This window comes from Oryzias melastigma, linkage group LG14, assembly GCF_002922805.2.
Source record: "Oryzias melastigma strain HK-1 linkage group LG14, ASM292280v2, whole genome shotgun sequence".
NCBI classification, from domain to species: domain Eukaryota; kingdom Metazoa; phylum Chordata; class Actinopteri; order Beloniformes; family Adrianichthyidae; genus Oryzias; species Oryzias melastigma.
Window position 1 is genome coordinate 16,952,253 of NC_050525.1, and position 19,787 is coordinate 16,972,039.

At 39.7% G+C, this 19,787-nt stretch overlaps 1 protein-coding gene and 1 long non-coding RNA gene across 14 annotated transcripts in view; one reads left to right on the forward strand and one right to left on the reverse strand.

Moving 5' to 3' along the window:
* The window catches only part of nbeaa (neurobeachin a), a 108,785-nt gene that overhangs the window by 5,654 nt on the left and 83,344 nt on the right, over window positions 1-19,787 (reverse strand). For 4 of the 13 annotated variants that reach the window (XM_024261998.2, XM_024261993.2, XM_024262030.2 and 1 more), the window contains 23 exons: window positions 19,347-19,738; window positions 17,174-17,310; window positions 15,842-15,996; window positions 15,204-15,330; window positions 13,443-13,562; window positions 11,691-11,824; window positions 11,082-11,143; window positions 7,831-7,895; window positions 7,606-7,714; window positions 7,109-7,275; window positions 6,109-6,251; window positions 5,885-6,034; window positions 5,348-5,484; window positions 5,147-5,264; window positions 4,906-5,008; window positions 4,720-4,835; window positions 3,462-3,574; window positions 3,198-3,338; window positions 3,004-3,123; window positions 2,570-2,722; window positions 1,043-1,207; window positions 854-943; window positions 191-383 (listed from right to left, as the gene is read on the reverse strand). In XM_024261998.2, coding sequence (XP_024117766.1) covers window positions 191-383; window positions 854-943; window positions 1,043-1,207; window positions 2,570-2,722; window positions 3,004-3,123; window positions 3,198-3,338; window positions 3,462-3,574; window positions 4,720-4,835; window positions 4,906-5,008; window positions 5,147-5,264; window positions 5,348-5,484; window positions 5,885-6,034; window positions 6,109-6,251; window positions 7,109-7,275; window positions 7,606-7,714; window positions 7,831-7,895; window positions 11,082-11,143; window positions 11,691-11,824; window positions 13,443-13,562; window positions 15,204-15,330; window positions 15,842-15,996; window positions 17,174-17,310; window positions 19,347-19,738 — 3,210 coding nt within the window. The remainder of the gene's footprint in view (window positions 1-190; window positions 384-853; window positions 944-1,042; window positions 1,208-2,569; window positions 2,723-3,003; window positions 3,124-3,197; window positions 3,339-3,461; window positions 3,575-4,719; window positions 4,836-4,905; window positions 5,009-5,146; window positions 5,265-5,347; window positions 5,485-5,884; window positions 6,035-6,108; window positions 6,252-7,108; window positions 7,276-7,605; window positions 7,715-7,830; window positions 7,896-11,081; window positions 11,144-11,690; window positions 11,825-13,442; window positions 13,563-15,203; window positions 15,331-15,841; window positions 15,997-17,173; window positions 17,311-19,346; window positions 19,739-19,787) is intronic. The other 9 variants (XM_024262042.2, XM_036215102.1, XM_024262005.2 and 6 more) reach the window with 8 other exon arrangements.
* On the forward strand, window positions 8,085-17,338 carry LOC118599574. Its single transcript, XR_004948982.1, has 2 exons — window positions 8,085-8,941; window positions 17,159-17,338. It is a non-coding gene; the product is annotated as an uncharacterized LOC118599574 (long non-coding RNA).

The following is a 19,787-nucleotide window of genomic DNA, read 5'->3' on the forward strand; positions in this document are numbered from 1 at the left end:
TTTGAGAGTTTAAACAAGAGAAAAAGTGTGCAAATATTAATGTCCGTCAGAGAAAAGTGTATAAAGTCGTATTTAATCGTATATAATCCTAATTTGCAGATTTTACCCATCTCAAGTTATTTTTAGAACATAAAACCAGCGATCAACGAGGGCACAAAGACTCGTTTCCTAACATCTCCCAAACGCTCACCGACTGTGTTGTGCCAGCGGTTTACAGCAAACAGCCGGCTGCACGTGACGGTGACAGCCGCTGGTATGCTGAGGTGCGGCAGCGTGTTGGCGGCGACGTGAGTCACGGGGGAGTTGGAGGGGAACTTGAGCACCATGATGACGTCCTGCTGCATCTGATCCTTAAACATCAGAGGGCTCTGGGGAAGGAAACACTGGTGAGACAGACAGAGAAAGAGAGGAGGACAGAGGAGGAAAGAGGAGGACGAAGCAAAGAGGAAGGGTGAAAGGGAGGAGGGAGGGAAGAGACAGAACGGATGGGAAAGAGGAAGGGAAGGTAGAAGGTACATTAGTGGGAGCACAGGGTCAGAGCAGGTGCACACACTGAGGGTGGCTCAAGAACTCGGAGGTTGTTTGGGGTTCAGGACTGATGGGTTTGGGTTGACATGGAGGGCTCTGATGCAGAGACACTGAGGCCTTGAGCTGCTTGGGGAGGCATGGAGGACAAACAGGCTGAAACAACATCATTACATACACTTGTATGTAATCATATCACAATTTAGGCCCATTTGGGAGCCGCATTGTGGACTCGCTATTATTTACAAAAAAATGTTTTGGTCAAACATTTTTTTTTCATTTTGGAGTTGCATGTAAAGATTCATCTGAGTGGGAGTGTCATCCTCACCAGGTGCATGGCTGAAGAGCGAGGTGGGTGTGGCTCAATCAGCAGCTGTGAGGGCACCTGGCCGCACACCTGAATCTGGTTTTCAATTGTCTGCAGGGGGAAACAAAGCAGTTTCAGCAGAAGAGTGAGACCAAATGCAGAGTTTTATGTTTGCATTTTTGAATTATATAAATGTTGCTGTTAAAGTACCTCCCGCGGCACCGCCTCCAGGTTGTCTAAGTTGACAGCCCCCTCGTAGCACATGAAATTGAAGACGTTCAGAGCCCGCACTGCCTCTGGACCTCGCTGCTTGTAACCAAATATCAGGTCGATCCACTGGTGAAGCTGGCAGGACACAAACTCACTCTCAAGCGCCTGGAAAGGAGAAAAAGATAATTAACCCAGTGGAATGAAAACGGTTTATTTGGTGTTTATATCATGTTCTTGAGGCATTATTCTCATAATGGAGGACATCCGTCAGCTTCTTTCTTTTAAATTATGGTGAGCAAATGAAAAAATGCCATAGAAAAAAGCACATGCTTATTTGTGTCAGTACCGGTCACTTGATACTGTAAGTAAATGCGCTAACTCAGATTATTTTCGTTTTATTTTCTGATCCTGAAGGAAGTTTCATTTTGTAAAACTGGCAGATTCTGTTCACAACATTTGTCTTAGTCACATGACTTAACGTGGCTAGCTGCATGGCTACTTGGATTGCTAAGCTAGTAGCTACAAGCTAACAAGAACCAAACAAATAAACATATTTAGAAAGTTTATTTGAGGAAAAAGAACCATTTAGGAAACTTCAACTTCAAAGAACAATGAAGCTGGGAGTCTTCCTCGACGTACGGAATGATTGAGACAGTTGTACTCATGTAGCAGAAGCCGCTCTGGCTAATACACGGCAACTGTTTTACACATGCAGATAATAAAGTTGGAGACGCATGGATTCTCATTTATATTATATTTAGAAAATACCAGTTTGACGACGGTTGTTTCATTTTATTTTGCTTTAGTTTTCCATCACGCCTTAAAAGTCGGACGTAGCCGAAGCTAGCTGGTCGTTAGCCTCCACTTTAACGTCAAAGGTAGAGTCTTCAAAACACCCGAAAACATTTTACGGGGAATGAAGATTCAATCAAATAAAGTTGCTGATTTATGAAAAATAATAGATATTTGAGAATTTTCCTACAGCAAGGATTTGTTCAGAAACTTTTGCACAACTTTTGTTCCTCTGTGTTTAAAAAATATCCAATTAATGAGGATGTATGTAAAGACAAAATATAGATTGAGTTGGATTGAGTGTTAAAATGTTATTCTATGGTAAATTAAAACCATGTAATGTTTCCTTTTATGGATTTTTTTCAAATCAGAAACGACTTCTACAAATAAACAATTTTGTTTCATTGAATCTTCATCATCTGTTAAAAAAAATGAAAAAAAAAACAATTATTTTGAAAATTTTTCTAAACAAAATTTCTTGTAGTAGCATTTTATTTTGAAAATAGATTTTTAGAAACTGAAAACCTAAAAATACCAACTTCGGCCCAGTTTGGACCAGTTCGTGAAAATACAGTCTAATTTAAACGCCAGAAATTTTTAATGAACTCCACTGTTCTGCAGAAACTATTTGCAAGAAATCGCTACAGATTTCTTAAATATTTTTACAAAAAATGGAACAGTGGCTTTTCAAACAGATCACAAAGGATCAAAGGTAGTTTTTGTTTTTAGTCTCACCATGCGATTAATGCGAACAAAGTCTTCGGGTTTCTTGGCCCAAACAGGAAGCTCCACGTCGCACACAGGGATTCCATCGTCTCGCAGGCCCAGTTCAAACTCGTTACTGTTGACAAACATTTCTGGGAGGTAGTAGAACTCTGGGATCAGCTCCTGTTTGATGTGACAGGAACAAATGGATTATTTCACCATTTTTTTGGGAACTTTACTACAAGTGTTGGGATTTTTAAAGTTGGCACACAAACAAAGACGACAAATGTTTCATGATTATTACTCTCAGTCCGACTAGGGGAGAGAAATGTACACCTCGGGCTTCAGAAATAACTTTTTTTAATGAGGTCAAAAGTGAAGAGCAAACTTTTCTATTTTCCAAAAAATAACTGAAAGTTCCAGATTGCTTCTCTTTACCAGCTGATCCAGTCAGGATTGGTTACCTTCACATCAGCAGTGTCCCTCTGGCAGTTCCTCCAAGCGCGGCCGATCCCGGAAAAGGATCTCTCCGGGTGGTCAAACTTGGCGTCGTTGGCATTAAGGAAAAACGTGGTGAAGGGCTCCTGCAGGCGGACAGTCCCACACATGCATGAATTCTCTTTCCATCAGCTCATGAGTGTGACAAACGAACACTTACTATTCTGAGCATCCACATCAGCGTGGAATGAGCAGTGGAGTACAGCGTTGTGTAGTGATGAGGGGGCGTGCTGTCGTCGTCCCAAGACTCATAGTGCTCGGCGTAGAACGCCGCTCTCTTGGGATTCAGGGCGCCGATTGGCTAAAAAGTAATGAAATCTCACATGAGGGCGGTCCGATTTGAGGTAGAACCATGGCGCTGGTCTCAGTGTTGCACGGGAACACCTCCTTTTATTTGGTTATGAAAAAGGTCGCGTTCTCTCACCTTGGAAAGGTCTCTGAAGTTACCGGGCAGAGTGAGATCCAGTTCCTCTGAATCGTAGTTGGTCAGGACCCAGGGAAAGACCGGGTACTGGTTCAGGTCATTGTAGGTCCTCCCTGCAGGGTCAAATGTCAACAGACACACGAGACAACTGAATTAGATTAAAATATATATAAAAATCATGATTTATTAGTTCCCATGGTGAAGTTTACAAAATTATACTCGATTTAGATATGAATTAAACAGCTTTAAAGTCCTAATCCGATCATCTTTTGAGCTATTTTAAAGCCAGTTATACAGTTATACAGTTTTTAGCCAAAATGAAAAAAAAAAAAACATGTTTTCTAGGACACAGTTTCTGCAGAGTGGCAGTAGTTCATTAGAAATTTGACTTGTGGGTGGGACTTGTTGGTGCGGAGCAACCCTGGCCCTACCTCCTGTCGTCCATCTTTTTCAAATGACATTTTTTCCGTCTTCTCCTGATTCATAAGATAAATAATCAGAAATTAAATTTTAAGCCAAATTTTCTCTAAATATGTTCTCCATCAGAAAAATTCTACAAAAACATGTTAAAAACAACAACTTTTTTCTTTATTTCATTTACATGAAAACTATACTAAAAGATATATTACTGTTGGAATAAACCCTATCAAGTCTTTGAGTTTATGATGCTTTTGACTTTTTTTTAATTATTCAAACAGCTTAAAAGATGGACTTATCTATAATAAAAAGTTTTTTCTATGACTTTAACTGAAAAAACAACAATAAACACTTAATGGTTCAATTCTCCTAAACATTATTTGAAAGTGAAAGAGACTTTTATAATATTTGTAAATTCTCTTCCTATTTTTACTGTAGAGAAAACTGTTTACTTTGACAGAAAAATAATAACTTTTTTTTTTTAGGTTGATAACATGGAAAGCTTTTCGAGGACCAGACAGATTTATCTCCACTCCCATCTTTAATTTTCTGTAATCTGACATTTTCAATAATGTTTCCACATTTCAGCCACACAAAGAAAAATAAAAGACGTTTTAACCTCATGACTCTGCAGTTTCTGACTAAAACATACGCAGACGGAAACTGTAAAGTCTACATTATTTAAATCTTTCATACATTTATAAAAACAAACAAAAGATGCAAAAATCTATTACCTGGGCTGGAAATGTTTTAAAAAAATGCTTGCAGCATCATTTGATTTTATCATCTAAGATTGAGGTCAAAGAAACATGCAAAGCAAAAGCGCATGTGCGGATTTTACCTGCGATGGTGTTAAGGAACATGAGGTACTCAAAGTTGGAGATTTCTCTCCTCTGCCATCGCTGCGTCATGTTGGACGACTTGAAGAGCTGACGAGGCGTCGCCAAGGAGATGCGTCTGAGATGCAAACACATGAAGTAGATTTAAGTATATGTGGAAGAGAGGGGTCCTCCGTTTGTGGTCATACCTGGCTTGTGGTAACCCGTAGCTGGTTCCCACCCCCACCCGTGGAAGGCTGTACACCACCCGTTTGACCGTGGCCTGGTCAGGGAAGTTAAACATCACGGATGCTGCAAAGAGACGAGATCCAGACCACACGTCAAAGCAAATCCCACTCAATGAGATCATCAAGACAAAGGAGGAACATGCGGATACTGTTTAAAAAGCACAAAAAAGGGAAGTGGAAACGGTTTCAACTGCAAACGTACTTCTGTTAGCCATGAAGACTTCCAGCCCCGTGTTCTGCAGCAGGTAACGCCTGGAGAACACCGCTCGGATCTCGCTGAACATCCATTTACCGTGCAAACCCTCCGTGTAAGCCAGAACCTGTTTAAAACACAAACAGAAATCTTTCAGAATGCGTCTTTTGCTGCAGAACCACAGCTTTGTTTTGGGTGGCTTGCCCTTACTTTGGCGTCCGTTTTCTTGAAAGCAGGATCCTCTTCGTCCACCTCGAAGTAGATTTCCGTGGTGGTGATGGAGAGGGTTCCTCGAGCCACCACTACCGGAGCCACCAGCTGAGCCGGCGTGCTCAGAACAACCGGGCCTGAGGAGGGGGAGAGCATCGTTCAGATATTCTGCTTTATTTGTTCACAGCACTGACAGCCTGGTGATTCAGAGAAGCTTCATTTTGTATTGGTTAGGATCCATCGCTCTTTTTGCTACTTTGCTGCAGCAATATGAAGAAATGATGAGGTAACGTGGGCTTGATTCAGGTTTTAGTGAATTTTGCTTTTTGTAATTGCAGGATGAGTCGTTTAAATTGTCTGGGAGGTTAGTGCAACGGCAAAAACATACATAAACTTGGACATTGTTCTGTCCAACTTGCCTTTGGATGTAAAAAGTCTTGGACGGAAAGGTACTACAAACAGAAGTGATTGATATTTCACTGTTCTTATAATGACTCGGCTGTTCTTTCCCGCTGCGTTTCTGTGTTTGCGGCTCACCGGCGAGATTGTCGATCTCTTTTTCCTGCAACAAACTGACGGCATCGTCATCTCCCTCCAGCATTAGCTCCGCCTCCGGGTTCTGCGTGACCACAGACTGACTGCGGAAGCTCTTCTTGGACTTCAGCTCCTCCTCCTCTTCCTCTGTACCTGTTTGAGGTTGTTTTCATGAGAACTACAGAGCTTCAATGATCACAGATTCTAAAGGATGGCATGTTCCTGACCGTATTCATCCAGAGACTTGAGAGAGACTCCAGCATGAGTGGACCCAAAGGGATTCCTCACGAATCTTCTCCTCCTCCTCAAGTCGTCCTCCCAGTAGTCTAAGCGCCAGAAGTCATGGATTTGGCTGAGGAGTAAAATGTGACTAATTAAGGTCAGAAAAAGGCAGAAAAAAATGACTGTTAGTTTTTGGATCGCTGGGGAGGTTACATTTTAACATTTAAAATGTTTTTTGAGGGAAAAAAAATGTGTAACTTGGAAAAACATTAAGGTACTTGATGAGACAGCAGTTAAAATAGGCATGATGTGCTGTTAACAGTCGAACCACATGCTAAACACGGGTTCAGGAACACGCATTTAGCATGAGGTGTTTGAGAAAAGGCTTCTAGCGGGTTCTGAAAAGTGGGTTTAGCAGGTGCTGTTCAATAACAGGTTTTTAGCGCATCTTTGAACGTCCGTTTAGCACAAGGTGTTTGAGAACGGGCTATTATAAATTTCTTGAATGAGAGTTTAATATATGTTATTGGACAATAAAGTTTTTAGCGTTTTAGATGTTTAGCATATGATGTTCAAGAACAGGCTATATTAGCTGGTTCTTGACGCACGTTTAGAATATGATGTTCAAGAATGAGTTTTTAGCTGCTTCTTGAACAAACGTTCAGAATATATGGTTTGAAAATAGGCTTTTAGAGCGTTCAAGAACACATGTTTAGGATATGGTGTTTTAGTATGGGCTTTAGCTTCTTTAATGTGTGTTTAGGATATGATGTTTGAAAACAGATTTTTTTAAAGGATTTGGGAATTTTTGGAATTAAATAGAAGAAATCAGTTGTTGGTTTGCTGGATCGATGGTTCTTTAGCTATCAAAAGACATAATATCGTCCTCCTCCTGTATCCACAAAGAAGCTCCATCTAGTGTCTCCAATCAAGGACATCCTGTGTGCTGTGAGAACTCCCAGCACAGAATCGGATACACAGAACCTCCTCTCCTCCTCCGCTCACCTCTGTGACATTGTCCCCCACGCTCCGTGCTTATTGGTCAAGATGTTGAGGATCTTCTGTTTCAGCTGGTTGGCGGTCACATGATCTCGGTGCTTCGCCGCGCTGATGAGGTGATCGCACATTTTCTCCTCCTCCCTCCTGTCTGCAGCGTACTGAGCGCAGTTAGACTGAGGAATGGAAAGTGAGAAACATCAATTATAGGCTTCTCATCAACATATTTAAACTAAAGGTAAAGATTAATTTGACAAACTTGATATTATTGCTCCTATTGCTAAATGCAACAACACTTTGTGTTTCTTGTAAAACCATGATTTCCCTTGTTTTTAAATCAAGACATTTGATAGGTTTATTTTACAACTTTAGGTCCCCCTGAACAATTTTTGACTAAATGAAACTTCAGATTCTTCTTATTTATCAAACGTTGGCGTATTTCAAAGTATTGGGCTGACTTTCGTCTCAATACACTTCAGGAAATTCCCTGCAATAAATGTGTTTACCTCAAATTCAGCATGTTTGTGCACGTCCTCGGCTCTTTGTCTGTTCAGAATGAACTCAGCTTCGTTGGCCACACGCACAATGTGATCCTTCATGGCGTGGCAAAGAAGTCTGGGGAATGGCAAGGTGGATGACATCAGGCTGTGATTTCTAAACATGCACAGACACTGGTAGAAACACGTTAAAAATAGTGTAAAGGTGATTTTTAGCTCATGAAAACTCATTACCTTCCTTCATTAATGAGTTCGATGAAAGCTAGACCAGCATTCTTTTGAATGGAGTTCTGCCACTCCTAAAAAAAGAAAGAAATAAACATGTAACCACAGCTAGGAGGAAATTAGCATAGTTAGCTTAGCTTAGACTTTAGCTTAAAGACCCACTCTGGTGAAAATTGTGTTTTTGGTATTTTTAACCCATTCTTGTGGCATTTATCTGATGATGGAGGACATATAGAAAGAGAATTAAACTTAAAATGGCATTTCTGATTATTTCTTTATTGAAATCAAACATGTAGGTAAAAAATACTTAATTTGTGACGTTGAAAATGTCTTGCTCCAACTCATTGTGATGCACCTGCTTGTAGATGACTAGATCCATGTGCATCTTAGGTCTCCTTGTCTGAGCTGCATCTGGTTTAAAACTGAACGGGTGGATAGCTCCAATATTGCTCGCTATTTTAGCTCGCTAGTGTTAGCTTGGGATTGTGAGGGGCTAGCTAGCGGGAGTGCATGTAAAAAGAGATATTTATAATAAAATCAAAATAGCACATTTAGAATCTCTGATTTTGGGTCAAATTTAGAAATAAGATGAAATTCTCACTGAGTTTCAGTGTAAAAAAGTGTTGAATGTTTCTCCGCAGAGAAAAGTGAAGACTTCTAAGCTGGACAAGAGTGTTGCTGAAAGCCCCCAAACCATCAGAGCTCCATTAGCTCCGCTGGCTCTTAAGGCCATCTCCTGTTACACCCCCACTATCCAGAGGATCGATTTCTGGGCTCGAATTCGCTCTCCCGGGCCTCTAATGGCAGACAAAACCGGAGCCAGAAGAAATACTATACATGCTGACGAGCAGCCACCCAGAAGACAAGAAAGAAAAAAAGGGAGTGGTGAGAGGAAAGGGGCGCAGAACGGCGGATAGCGGGAGATGAAAGCAGTTCTTGGTGAAACACGGAGTGAAACTTGCCAGAAAGGAGAAGTGACAGTGATGAAGAGGAGGAGAGAAAAGGGGAAGAACTTCAGGGCGACTTGGAGGACGTGAGCCAGAATTCCACAAAATAAAAGAGCGGAGATGGGAGAGATTTCTTCACTTGAAAGGAAACAGCTCAACGCAGAAGTGTGACGGTGAGTGCCACTCTTGGACAATATATACTGGAACTTGTAACGCCAGAGAAAAATGTGTGATTACGAAGATGCTAGAGATCAGTACACAGTTCCCTCATTTATCGCTGGAGTTACATTCTAAAAGTTACCCACAAATAGATGAAATTCGCAAAATAAGATTGGTGCTTTAATTCAGTAAAGTTCAAACCTTCATAAAAAAAATAAGAAATAATATTAATAAAATGAAAACTAAGATCCGATCGCAATCTAAAATTTTAGCCGAACATTTTTAGAGGAAATGTCACAAAGAAGATTGAGTGACAAGATTCTACAGCCAATCAGAGCGCTGAACACAGTTCTCTATGGAGAGAAAATAGTCTCAATATATTTGTGTGTGCGCAACACTGGATTTGTAACTGTTTCCGCCCCTTTTATGCGTAATTTTAGATTTGTGTGTTCAGATTAAGATTAAAAGTGATGTGTATTTTTGTTTTTTTTTTTAAACTATGATGACTCAGTATTCTAGTAGCATTTAAACATATCATCTACATAAATCACAAAAATGTGATTTTCTTTGTGTGTGTCGGTTCTGAATTTGTAGTTAGCTTTAAGCTGATATAATGATAATTGCATTTTGCATTTGTAATTATTTGATGTTCGAGTGTAAATGTGTATACACAATAGAAAGTACACACAGTTATGCACAAAACATATTGAATGAGTTACAAATCAAATCCACTGAGACTTTTTTCTCCCCATAGTTCGCTTTGTTTAAAAAAAAAAGAACATGCACAATTGCGCTGAAAAACCAGAAAAGGTTGCTATGTAGAGATTAAACACTGTAGAAACTATGTTTGATGAGCTGTTGTGTTTGGGCTCTGTCAAAAAAGTATTTGAACACCCTGTGAGTTTACAAGTTCTTCGAACTAAGAAATCATGGAGGGGTTTAAAATTTTTATCTTAGATGAAAAATCTGGAAATTACATTGTATCATTTTTTTAAATATTATATTTGTACGTTACTGGTGGAAACAGGTATTTGAATAGATATAGAATTCTGACCCTCAAAGACCTGTTAGTTTAAAAAGTCCTCCTCCACTTTTCTTATTATCCTAAATTAGATGCACCTGTTTGAGGTCGTTAGCTGCATAAAGACACCTGTCCACCCCATCCAATCAGAAAGACTCCAACTACTAACATGACTAAGACCAAAGAGCTGTCCAAAGACACCAGAGACAAAATTGTAGAGCTCCACAAGGCTGGAATGGGGTAAGGTGACAATTGACAAGCACCTTGGTAAAAAAAAGATCCACTGTTGATCATCCATCAGCCATGTGTTCAGATGAGACCAAAACATAACTTTTTGGTCTTGTTTCCACTCCCCGTGTTTGGAGGAAGAAGAATGATAAGTACCATCCCAACAACCCCATTCTTAATGTGAAGCACAGAGGTGGTAGCATCATGCTGCGGGCGTGTTTTCTGCACATGGGACAGAATGACTGCACTATATTAAGTAGAGGATGATCAGTGTCATGTATTGTGAGATTTTGGGAACAACCTCCTTCCCTCAGTTACAGCATTGAAGATGGATCATTGGTGGGTCTTCCAGCATGACAATGACCCAAAACACAAAGCCAGGATAACTAAAAAGTGGGTCCTTAAGAAGCATATCAAGGTTCTTTAGTAGCCTAGCCAGTCTCCACACCTAAACCTATTTAAAAAACCTAGAGGAAGCTCAAACTCTGTGTTTCTCAGCAACAGCCCAGAAAACTGCCTAATTTAGAGAAGATCTGATTGAGGGAATGGGCCAAAATGCTTCCTGCAGTGTGCAAAACTGGTGGAAAACTACAGAAAATGTTTGACTTATGTAATAGCAAACATGGGCTACTGTCGAAATATGAAGATTGATTTTCCTAGGTGTTCAAATACCTATTCACAAATACAATTATTATGTTTTTTAAATCATACAATGTGGTTTCTGGATTTTTTTTTTAATATAAGATGAAAATCTCAGTTCTCTCAACAATTTCTAAGTGGGAAAACTTGCAAAATTGCAGGGTGTTCAAATATTTACTGTGATAAGTTCTGGAATAAAGTAACATAATCTTATGAGACATAAAAAATTTGATATGGAAACAACGGAATGGAAATGAGGTACCAACCTGAGAACAGAGCAGCATGACGAGCTCCACCACAGACGTGCTGGACTTCATGCACACCAGACCTGCAGCACAAACACAAACCGCACAGTCAGGAGCCTCCATTTCTCTCTTTGTTGCAAAAATCTGAACAGCAAGATATAAGAAACTGTCAGAAACTCATCAAAGCTCTGGAGGTGTCAGCTCTTTTGCTGCTGCATCGTAGTTAAGTTTACAAAAAAGCATGCTACAGGAAAGACAAGAACAAACAGTGGAGAGTCAGGAGGGAGAGCGGTGAGGTGAGGAACGGGAGGAATCAACACTGAGACGGTGGAATCACAAAAAAAACGAGACACCGAGGAGCAGGTGAGCAGAGGGGAAAACTGTGACCCATTTAGAGCTCCATCTGATGGTGATCTGAGCTAAAACCATCATCTAGCTGACCTGAAGCCAAACAGTGACCTCATACCTGAGAATGAGTGAAGCAGCCCGCTCAAAGACACACAGAAACACATCCGCTTGACTTACTGCTTACCCAGTCGCTCTCGCACGCAACCGTCAGGACGGACAACGAATGAGGGGGAGACTCCACAGAGAGACGCCATTCAGAGAAAAAGGAGCCGTGTACAGCACCTGTACCTTCTATGAGCAGCTCCTGCCCATGACTCCCCAGCAGTGTCCGCGACAGGAAGGGAGCGAAGTCCACGAAGATCTCCCTCAACAGGGGGGCCACCTTCTCCAAAGCCCGCTCCAGCTTTGTGGTGATACTGTAAAAGAACAAAGATGAAAGGATAAAAGTTAAAGGGAGAAATGCACACAGAAGGTTCGATTTTAGTGGGTTTCAAGAAGGAGAGCATGCATGAGGGAGAGTGGAGAACAGGGAGGAACAGAGGAGCGCGAGAAAGCAGCTGGAGGAAACTAAAACCCATGAAACGTGATGGCTAGAGAAGACAGAAAAAACTGAAATCAAAATTAAATGACAGACTCAAACACAATGTGCTCATCGTGACTGTTTTATGTTAGGTTAGTGTCGGCAAGAAACAGCGGATGGTCCTTCAGCGTAAAACCCTACCATGTTAGCATAGTGCGATGGCTGCAAGAAAAGAATAAAAACGGAAAATATTCTGTTCTGAACTAACTCAGTTGATGCAAATATTCATAAAACTTCGATAAAGATTATTGTGTGAGAGAGAAAAGTATGTGGTTGATTTAAAAAGCTCAGAAATAAGAGCTGATGTCTGTTTTGATCTGGGATTTTTGAAAATAATATAAAAGTGAGTGCAGATTAAGACCCACATAAAATAACAACAAAAAATCTTTTTTTTTTCGTCTTCAATGAGATATACAAGTCAGAAATATTTGTTTTTTTCTGCAGTTTAATGTATGGAAGAGTATTGCATTAAATTAATAAAAACTAGGGGGACATTTGTTGTAATTGTTTTGTGTATTTAAAAAAACAAAAAATGGGTGATTTTCATGCTCATTTTTTTTTACTTATAAAAACAAACGGGTGATCTTTGATCTAATTTTGATGTCTTTAAAAACAAGGGGGATCTTCTTTCTAATATTTGTGTATTAAAAAAACAGGTGAACTTTGTTCCAGTTTTTTGTGAATAAAAAACTGGGTGATCTTCATTCTAATTTTTTAATGCAAATAAAAAAAAACTGTGTGATCTTCATTCTAATTTTTTATTGCATAAAAATGGGTAATCTTTGTTCCAATTTTTTTGTGTATTTAAAAATAATATAAAAGTGGGTGATCTATTCCCTTGATATTCGTTCTAGAACTACTAAAGTAAATAATTTTAAACAGACTGGGTACTAACCTCATCTGCTCATCTTTCATGTTAGTTAGTTTTTTTAATACACAAAAAAATGAAAACAAGGATCACTCTTTTTTAATGAATGCAATATGCTTCCATATTAATGTATGTATTATGGACGAAATTTTTCTCAAAAATATATTTTTTCTGAACCTTTTGAGGTAAAATCTAGAATTCTGAATTAAATTTTTTAATAACAAATTGTCTTAAAAGATAAAATTCAGCTTTTTTTTTAAGGAAATCTCACTTTATTCTCATAATTGTAAATAAAATCTAAGAAAAGTCAAAGTAAGATTTCCCTGGTATCAATCAATCAAAAAGCAAATCCTTATATTTGGGTTAGTATGAAAAAGCAGCCAAGGAGGATTTTTTTAACAACTGCAGAATTGAAAAAAAATGTGAGAAGTGTCAATGATAATAACTGTTCTTTTGCTGAAGCAGAGATGTCCATCCTTCCTTGCATGGCATTCTGGGAACATTTAGAAGGATAGTCATAGCAGAGAGTGTGCGCTGGAGGTGGGACAGAGGGAGGGGCATGGGAACAGGACGAGTATCTCCTTGCCTAAAACACTGTCCTGCATCTCGGGGGGCTGCCTGGAAGCCTGCCAGAGAGCTAAAAGACTTGAGCTCAGGGGGCGTCTGACCGCTGCGCAGCGCGCACTGCGCCACCTCACAATAGGCACTGCAATACAAACCACACACACACACAAAGAACACACATACAGACATGTACACTGATTAAAGAACACACGCACACATTTGCGCCCGCTCTGGTGTTTTCTCCTTTATCTGCTAACATTCACAGAGATGTTATGGTACAAATCATTTCTTTGTTGGGAGATAATTAGTGAGCATTAGCACAAGTTTCACACAGCTCATCATCTTATGCTCTATTAGGGAAGCCTAAACAGTGTGAAAACTAAAATAAAAGACAGACTCATGTTAATGACAGTTTCATTTGCACATTCTATGAAAGCGACCCCATGAGAAAGTAGGCACGGCTGAACATTACTACGGCTAAATCAATTACCAGCCACTCAAGTTAGAGTTTAGGTTTTAGTTTTTTCTGGCAGAATCAATCAGTTTTGGTGCAAAACGGCAGGGCTCTGAAACCGCACTGATGCTAGAAGGTCGTGAGTTCAAATCCAGGCCCAGTCATACCAAAGACTCGGACCCGAATGGGACCACTCAGCATTAAGGGGTTGGATTGGCAGGGCTAATCCACCAAACGGTTCCCGAGCGCGGCTGTGTCTGAAGCTCACCGCTCCCCCAGGGGATTGGTCATATGTGTGATAACTAATGGAACATTAACTTTTACATTTTAACATAAATTTAAAAAAAAGACAAAAAGTTTATACTTTGCTTTGATTTTGTTTTCATCTTTAAAGGATAAAAGGCAATCAGATATGATGCATTAAACCTCTCAATGGTTGGCCGTCCTGTTACAGTTAATAGGTGTAAAATACAGAGTTCCTATTATGACAAAATTTTGAAATCTTGCCTCCTCTAGTAGATTTAAGGGGTAATTCTTAGGGGTGTAGGGAAAAATCAGTTCGGCAATATATTGCGATATTTCATTTGGTGATACTTGTATAGATTTAAAATGTTTAATTAATTAATTATGAGCATCCTTCAGTGTCTACACTGTGATCTAAACAAGATCTCGAGAGAACCAGCTTGTGTTAAATGCCTCGTGGTTTTGCTCTTATGAGACATGTACTTCTTCGTTTTGCTTGGGATGGGTACCGAACCAAAACTCTGTCCCAGTATCATATAAAAACACAGATTGCGGTGCTTCATAGCGGGCTCAGATAAAAACGAGTGCACGGCTGGTCATGCATGGAGCTTCAGCTTATAAAAAAAAAAGAAAAATTGTTCTGGTAGAGTCTTGGGATGTATCGCAATACATATCGCATCATGAGACATGTATCGCGATACATATCGTATTGCCAGACTCTTGTCACCCCCAGTTATTACCCAAAATATAAGCCTAATTTTTAATCAAAATTGCATCCTTTCATAAAATCTCTACTGATTGAATCCTTCATATCCTAAATTGTGTTTCTTTTTTTCCAATCATAATAACATTATTTTAAGTCTATCAAACTTCCTTCTTTAACCAAACATCAGATTTTTTACGTTAGAGAAACTGAGTTTTGTTTTGAAAGGATGACAGGAAGGGAATGACATGGAGAAGAAAATAAGGACACGTAAAACCAGACAAGTCAACATGAGAATCAAAACTAAAAAAACAAATAAATAAATAGAAGAGTGGTAGGAAGTTGAGTGATTCAAGGCCGTTAAAGGCGGTGAGATGACTCACCTCATGTTCTCCATGGTGTCTTCTGGCATGGGGGCCACTGTTTGCACAGCTGGTAAATTCTTACTTGTCGCACCGTTGACAAACGACGAAGAGGAGGACGAGGAAGAGGAGGCAGAGTCAGTCGCACCTGGACGAACCAAAATGGAAAGTAATGAAAAAAACAATAGTTTCATAACAGGAATGGGGAAGGACCAACGTGAGCTTGCAGGATACAGAAAACAATAACAGCGCAGATCAATTGCAAACAAAATTCAATTTGACGGAGTTTCACTGGACAACTGCTGCTTGTGTTCTGCTAATGGCCTGTAAAATAGGTTTGTAATCGATACACAGGATCCCTTCCAGGGAGCAAACCACTTCCTTGTCCATTATGCATGAGACGGCGAGCAGTGCGTCCGTCAGAGCCTTGAATGCAAAAGCTTTGTGTGGGAGTCAAGCTGATGAGAGTGACGTCAGGGTCACCCGATGCACATCTGACTATTCATCTTGATTTTTTCATGTTTTTCCACTGATCCCAAAGTAATTGTCATAAGAAAAGTGGCATTAATTATGGAAGATGAAACCGCCTCAATGTGGCCTTAAATAAAATGCATAAAGTTCATGTTTTCAAACATTTAGCAAGTGAAATCATAACCCACCTGTGGTGTTGATCATGCTCTTGGGTGTTGCTGTGGCGGCAGCAAAGATGTTGGGCGTGCTGCCGGCGGAGGCCGCCCCGCTGGTGGTGGGCGTGCCCACCGTGTTGACGGACAGACTGCCAGGGGGAGGCTTTTTCACCGGAACCACGACACTCCTGGAAAAAATGGAATTGTTAGATCTTTATGCATCTAGTTTTTGGGTGTCCAGGCCTGTGGAGGGTTGTAGACAGGAGTGGCCGCATCTTGATGGGACACCTTGATGCCCTGGCTGTGGAGCAACCGGAAAAGTTTTTCTGGACTTCATACGTTGCCTAATCATGGAAAACATGGATGATGTTGAGAGAGTAGCTTGGGTTTATATGTTTTGGAGAGCTCTACAGAGGCGCCGGCAAGCACGTAGCCATGACTGGGTTGAACAGATCTTTCAGAGCCACTTGAGCGCACCGTATAGGTTTGCCCGTTTTTCACCTGCAGACAGCCTGTATGTATCCATAAGTGCAGGTGTGACTAAGGCATCGCCGACACACTGTTGGGAGGCGACCGTGTACCCCCGGGTTTGCACATGCTTGTAAAAGGTTTCTGTATTGGACCATAGAGATGTGCAGAGCAGCTGGCAGACAAATGTAATGAAATGCAAATGTTCTTTATTCCTTTTTAAACAACAACGAAGGTGGCAAAGAAGAAAGTGCTGTTATGCAAAGTTAAAAAAATAATAATGTAAAACTTTTAAAAATGAATAAGTGGTAAAATGAAATATGTATAAAGCAAAAAAAGGATGTAAAGGGAGTAGCTATAGTGATGCTGGATTGGATTTTTTTAGGAGTAGAGGACTTGTAAATGAAGTAAGTAAGCAAGTCAGACCTTTAGAGACAGCTTTGATACATGATGTGGACATCTCATGGATGGATATGGTACCAGAACAACTATGATCAATTATGCAGAGTCTCCTCAATCAATAACTTAGCTGCCTTGGGCTGCGACAGAGTGGGATCAAAGAGACTAAGTGATGCACGGCAGATTCGAGCACGTCATCGCATATCGGATTTGAACAAAAGGAACTTTGAGAAAAGTCGAGAAGATGCATCTGCAAGTGAATAAATTAAAAGAAAAAACCGTTTTGGTTCTGTAGGAAATGTTTAATTCCCAAAAATGCTGTTGCTGCTGCACTTTGAAGTTACATGTAATTTACATTTACGTTAGAATGGGACAGCTGTTAACGCTATAAAAACACTGGATTCGACTTTAAAAGTTTGTGTTTATTAAAATTCAATTGATGCTTGTGAGAACTATTGTCTGACTGTTTCGAGCACCTTTTAGGTAAAGACGACTGACCTGTCAAAGGAGTGAAACTGCATCGGTAACATGGGGTGCGTCTTCAGAGCCGGGTCCGGGTGGTAGGGGGTCGGTCCGGACTCCTGTCCCAACTCTGCACCGTCGATGGGAGCCGCCACCAAGCTCTTCAGGATCTCCTACAATCCAGAAAAAGAAAGAAAAAAACAACACATTTGGTGACTTGTTTTTGTTTTTTTTTAATTAATTCCAAGCTTGAATAAGAGATAATAATACATATATTTTACCCTACAAGGCAGTTTAATTACCTCAACTATACAACCATGGACTAGAAAAAAGAGATGAAACCATTACTTATTCACTGAATAACATCCATGAATAACAACTGCAAAAGCTGAACATTACTGGCTTACATAATCTACCTTCAAAACTATTTCAAAAAGCACCCTTCACTGAAAAAACACGCTTCAAACAAAGGAAGATGTTATAAAACCCATCCAACTGTGGTAATTTAGAGCAGTATCAGAGAAGTTAAAATGTTGCCAGGCGACGTATCCAAAATTTGGAGCAAGCTCTGACAAATAATAAAGGGAAACAGTTGGACTGAGGCTCGGAAATATCACAGCGACTTCATGAGCAGAGAAAGCAGGTCATGTTTGTGAGCTGAACTGCAAGAAATCAGCTGATGAAACTGAGAAATATCAAACAGGGAACAGAGCAAAAAAAGGTGAGCAAAAATAAATATGTGAACAGATGACAGAAATATATGAGCATAACTCAAGAGTTCTTACAGGGCAAAAAAAAATTGTAGTTGTGGATTCAATATTAAATTTTACTTCAAAGCTATTTATTAAGATCAAATTAAAGGATTTGACTAGTGTGGATCCTTATACAACTGTAATCTTAGAAAGAACGGTTTGTTTTAAGACATTTTTGTGGTTGATGGATGACTCATGTGCAGAAGAAATGGGAGCAGATTAATAATTAAACTAAATGATAGCTGTAAAACTTAAGTTCTTAACTCAAATCTAAATATGGCAAAAACTTTAAAATAGTGGAAGTGACCAAACTAAAACATAATCAGAATAACAGAAAGGCTAAGATGGAATCTAAACTTTTGTAACATGAAACTGCGCATAAAAATATAAGCAACCTAATAAGAAACTAGATAAACACCCCTTTAAAAAAACAAAAACTAAGTCAAACCAACTAAAATGATGATAAAAAGCTGCAAAATTGCAACAAAACTATCTATTCTTACAGTAACCCCCCCTAAAAGGACAGCTCCCAGATGTCCGCCAAAACTGATCAAGTCGCTGCTATCTGTGTTATTATAAACACAACGTACCACTAGATATTTGATAGAATGTAGAAAACAATTCTCTAATTTGTGGCAAAAAAATCACATTTTTGAATATTTACAGTATTTCCCCTTTGTGGCGGGGGTTAGGGACTAGAGACATCTGCGAATATGCCGAATACAGAGACCAACCCAAGTGTCTTGAGTTGTTGGAGTTTTTGTGACAAACTGGAAAAGTAACGTGACAAATAAAAATTAAACTGCGAATACGTGAAACCGCGAATAAAGAAAAACGCAAAAACGTACAAATATTTGCGTGGTTTCCTTTAGTATGGAAGAATGTTCAACTTACATTTAAACAATTTTAAACGTAAAATAGTAGCTGTATTTTTACAACTTTTAGAATTACCAATAAATCTATATTTTTCTTTTTTTTCTTCAAAAATTGCCCATAGCTAAAGTTGAAGGTTGTAAAAAATAAATAAATAAAAATAATTGGCAACACTTTACAATGGAATTGGCAAAACAATAAACTATTAAGAAAGACATATATATTATAATAAATAATGCAAATTGACACGTATAAGGCATTTATAAATGGTAATAAATGACTTATAAATGTCTAATGAAGACTTTACATTTACATATAAATATATATACATATAAATATAAATATGAATACACATAACATAAATATAAATGTCTTTTAAACTGCATATTAACACGCATAAAGCAATACAATTATATAAATGCTAATGAATGACCAATAAACGTGTTTAAAAAGCTTTTAAAAGCTTTTGTTAATGTTTTATAAGTAGATTATAAGGGAATCATACTACAAAGTCTTCCAAAAACAAATCGGGTTGATTGAGTCGCTTTGCTTTAGAATAAATGGTAGCCTGTGATGTCACCCACCTTAACATTGATGCCTTTGTTTGTCTGACTGATGCTGGAGATGGACGAAGGCGGAGCCTGGCTGGAGTTGGGGGTGGAGCCGGGGTTGTGAGGAGAATCCAGAAGGCTCTCCTGTGACCTTCGAACGTCGGACAGACTGCACAGCAGATCTGCGCCTCCTCCCCCGCTCCCTCCCCCGCCCCCTCCAATGTCTCTGTCTCGGTCTCTGTCCGTCTCCCTCCCCACCAGGCCCAAGCCCAGGCCCAGGCCCATCTCCGATCCGTTCAGGGACCCGGCCACATGGCCCTCCTCTCCGATGCCCGAGTCGGTGTGGGGGAGTCCGCCTCGAGGAGAGTCATCCACGGGGGTGGGGGTCTGTTTATCCCGGTCAGAGAAGGCATTGGAGGGGTGTTCTGAAAGAAATTTAAGAACAAATAAAGAATTAAATGATTTTATTTTTTT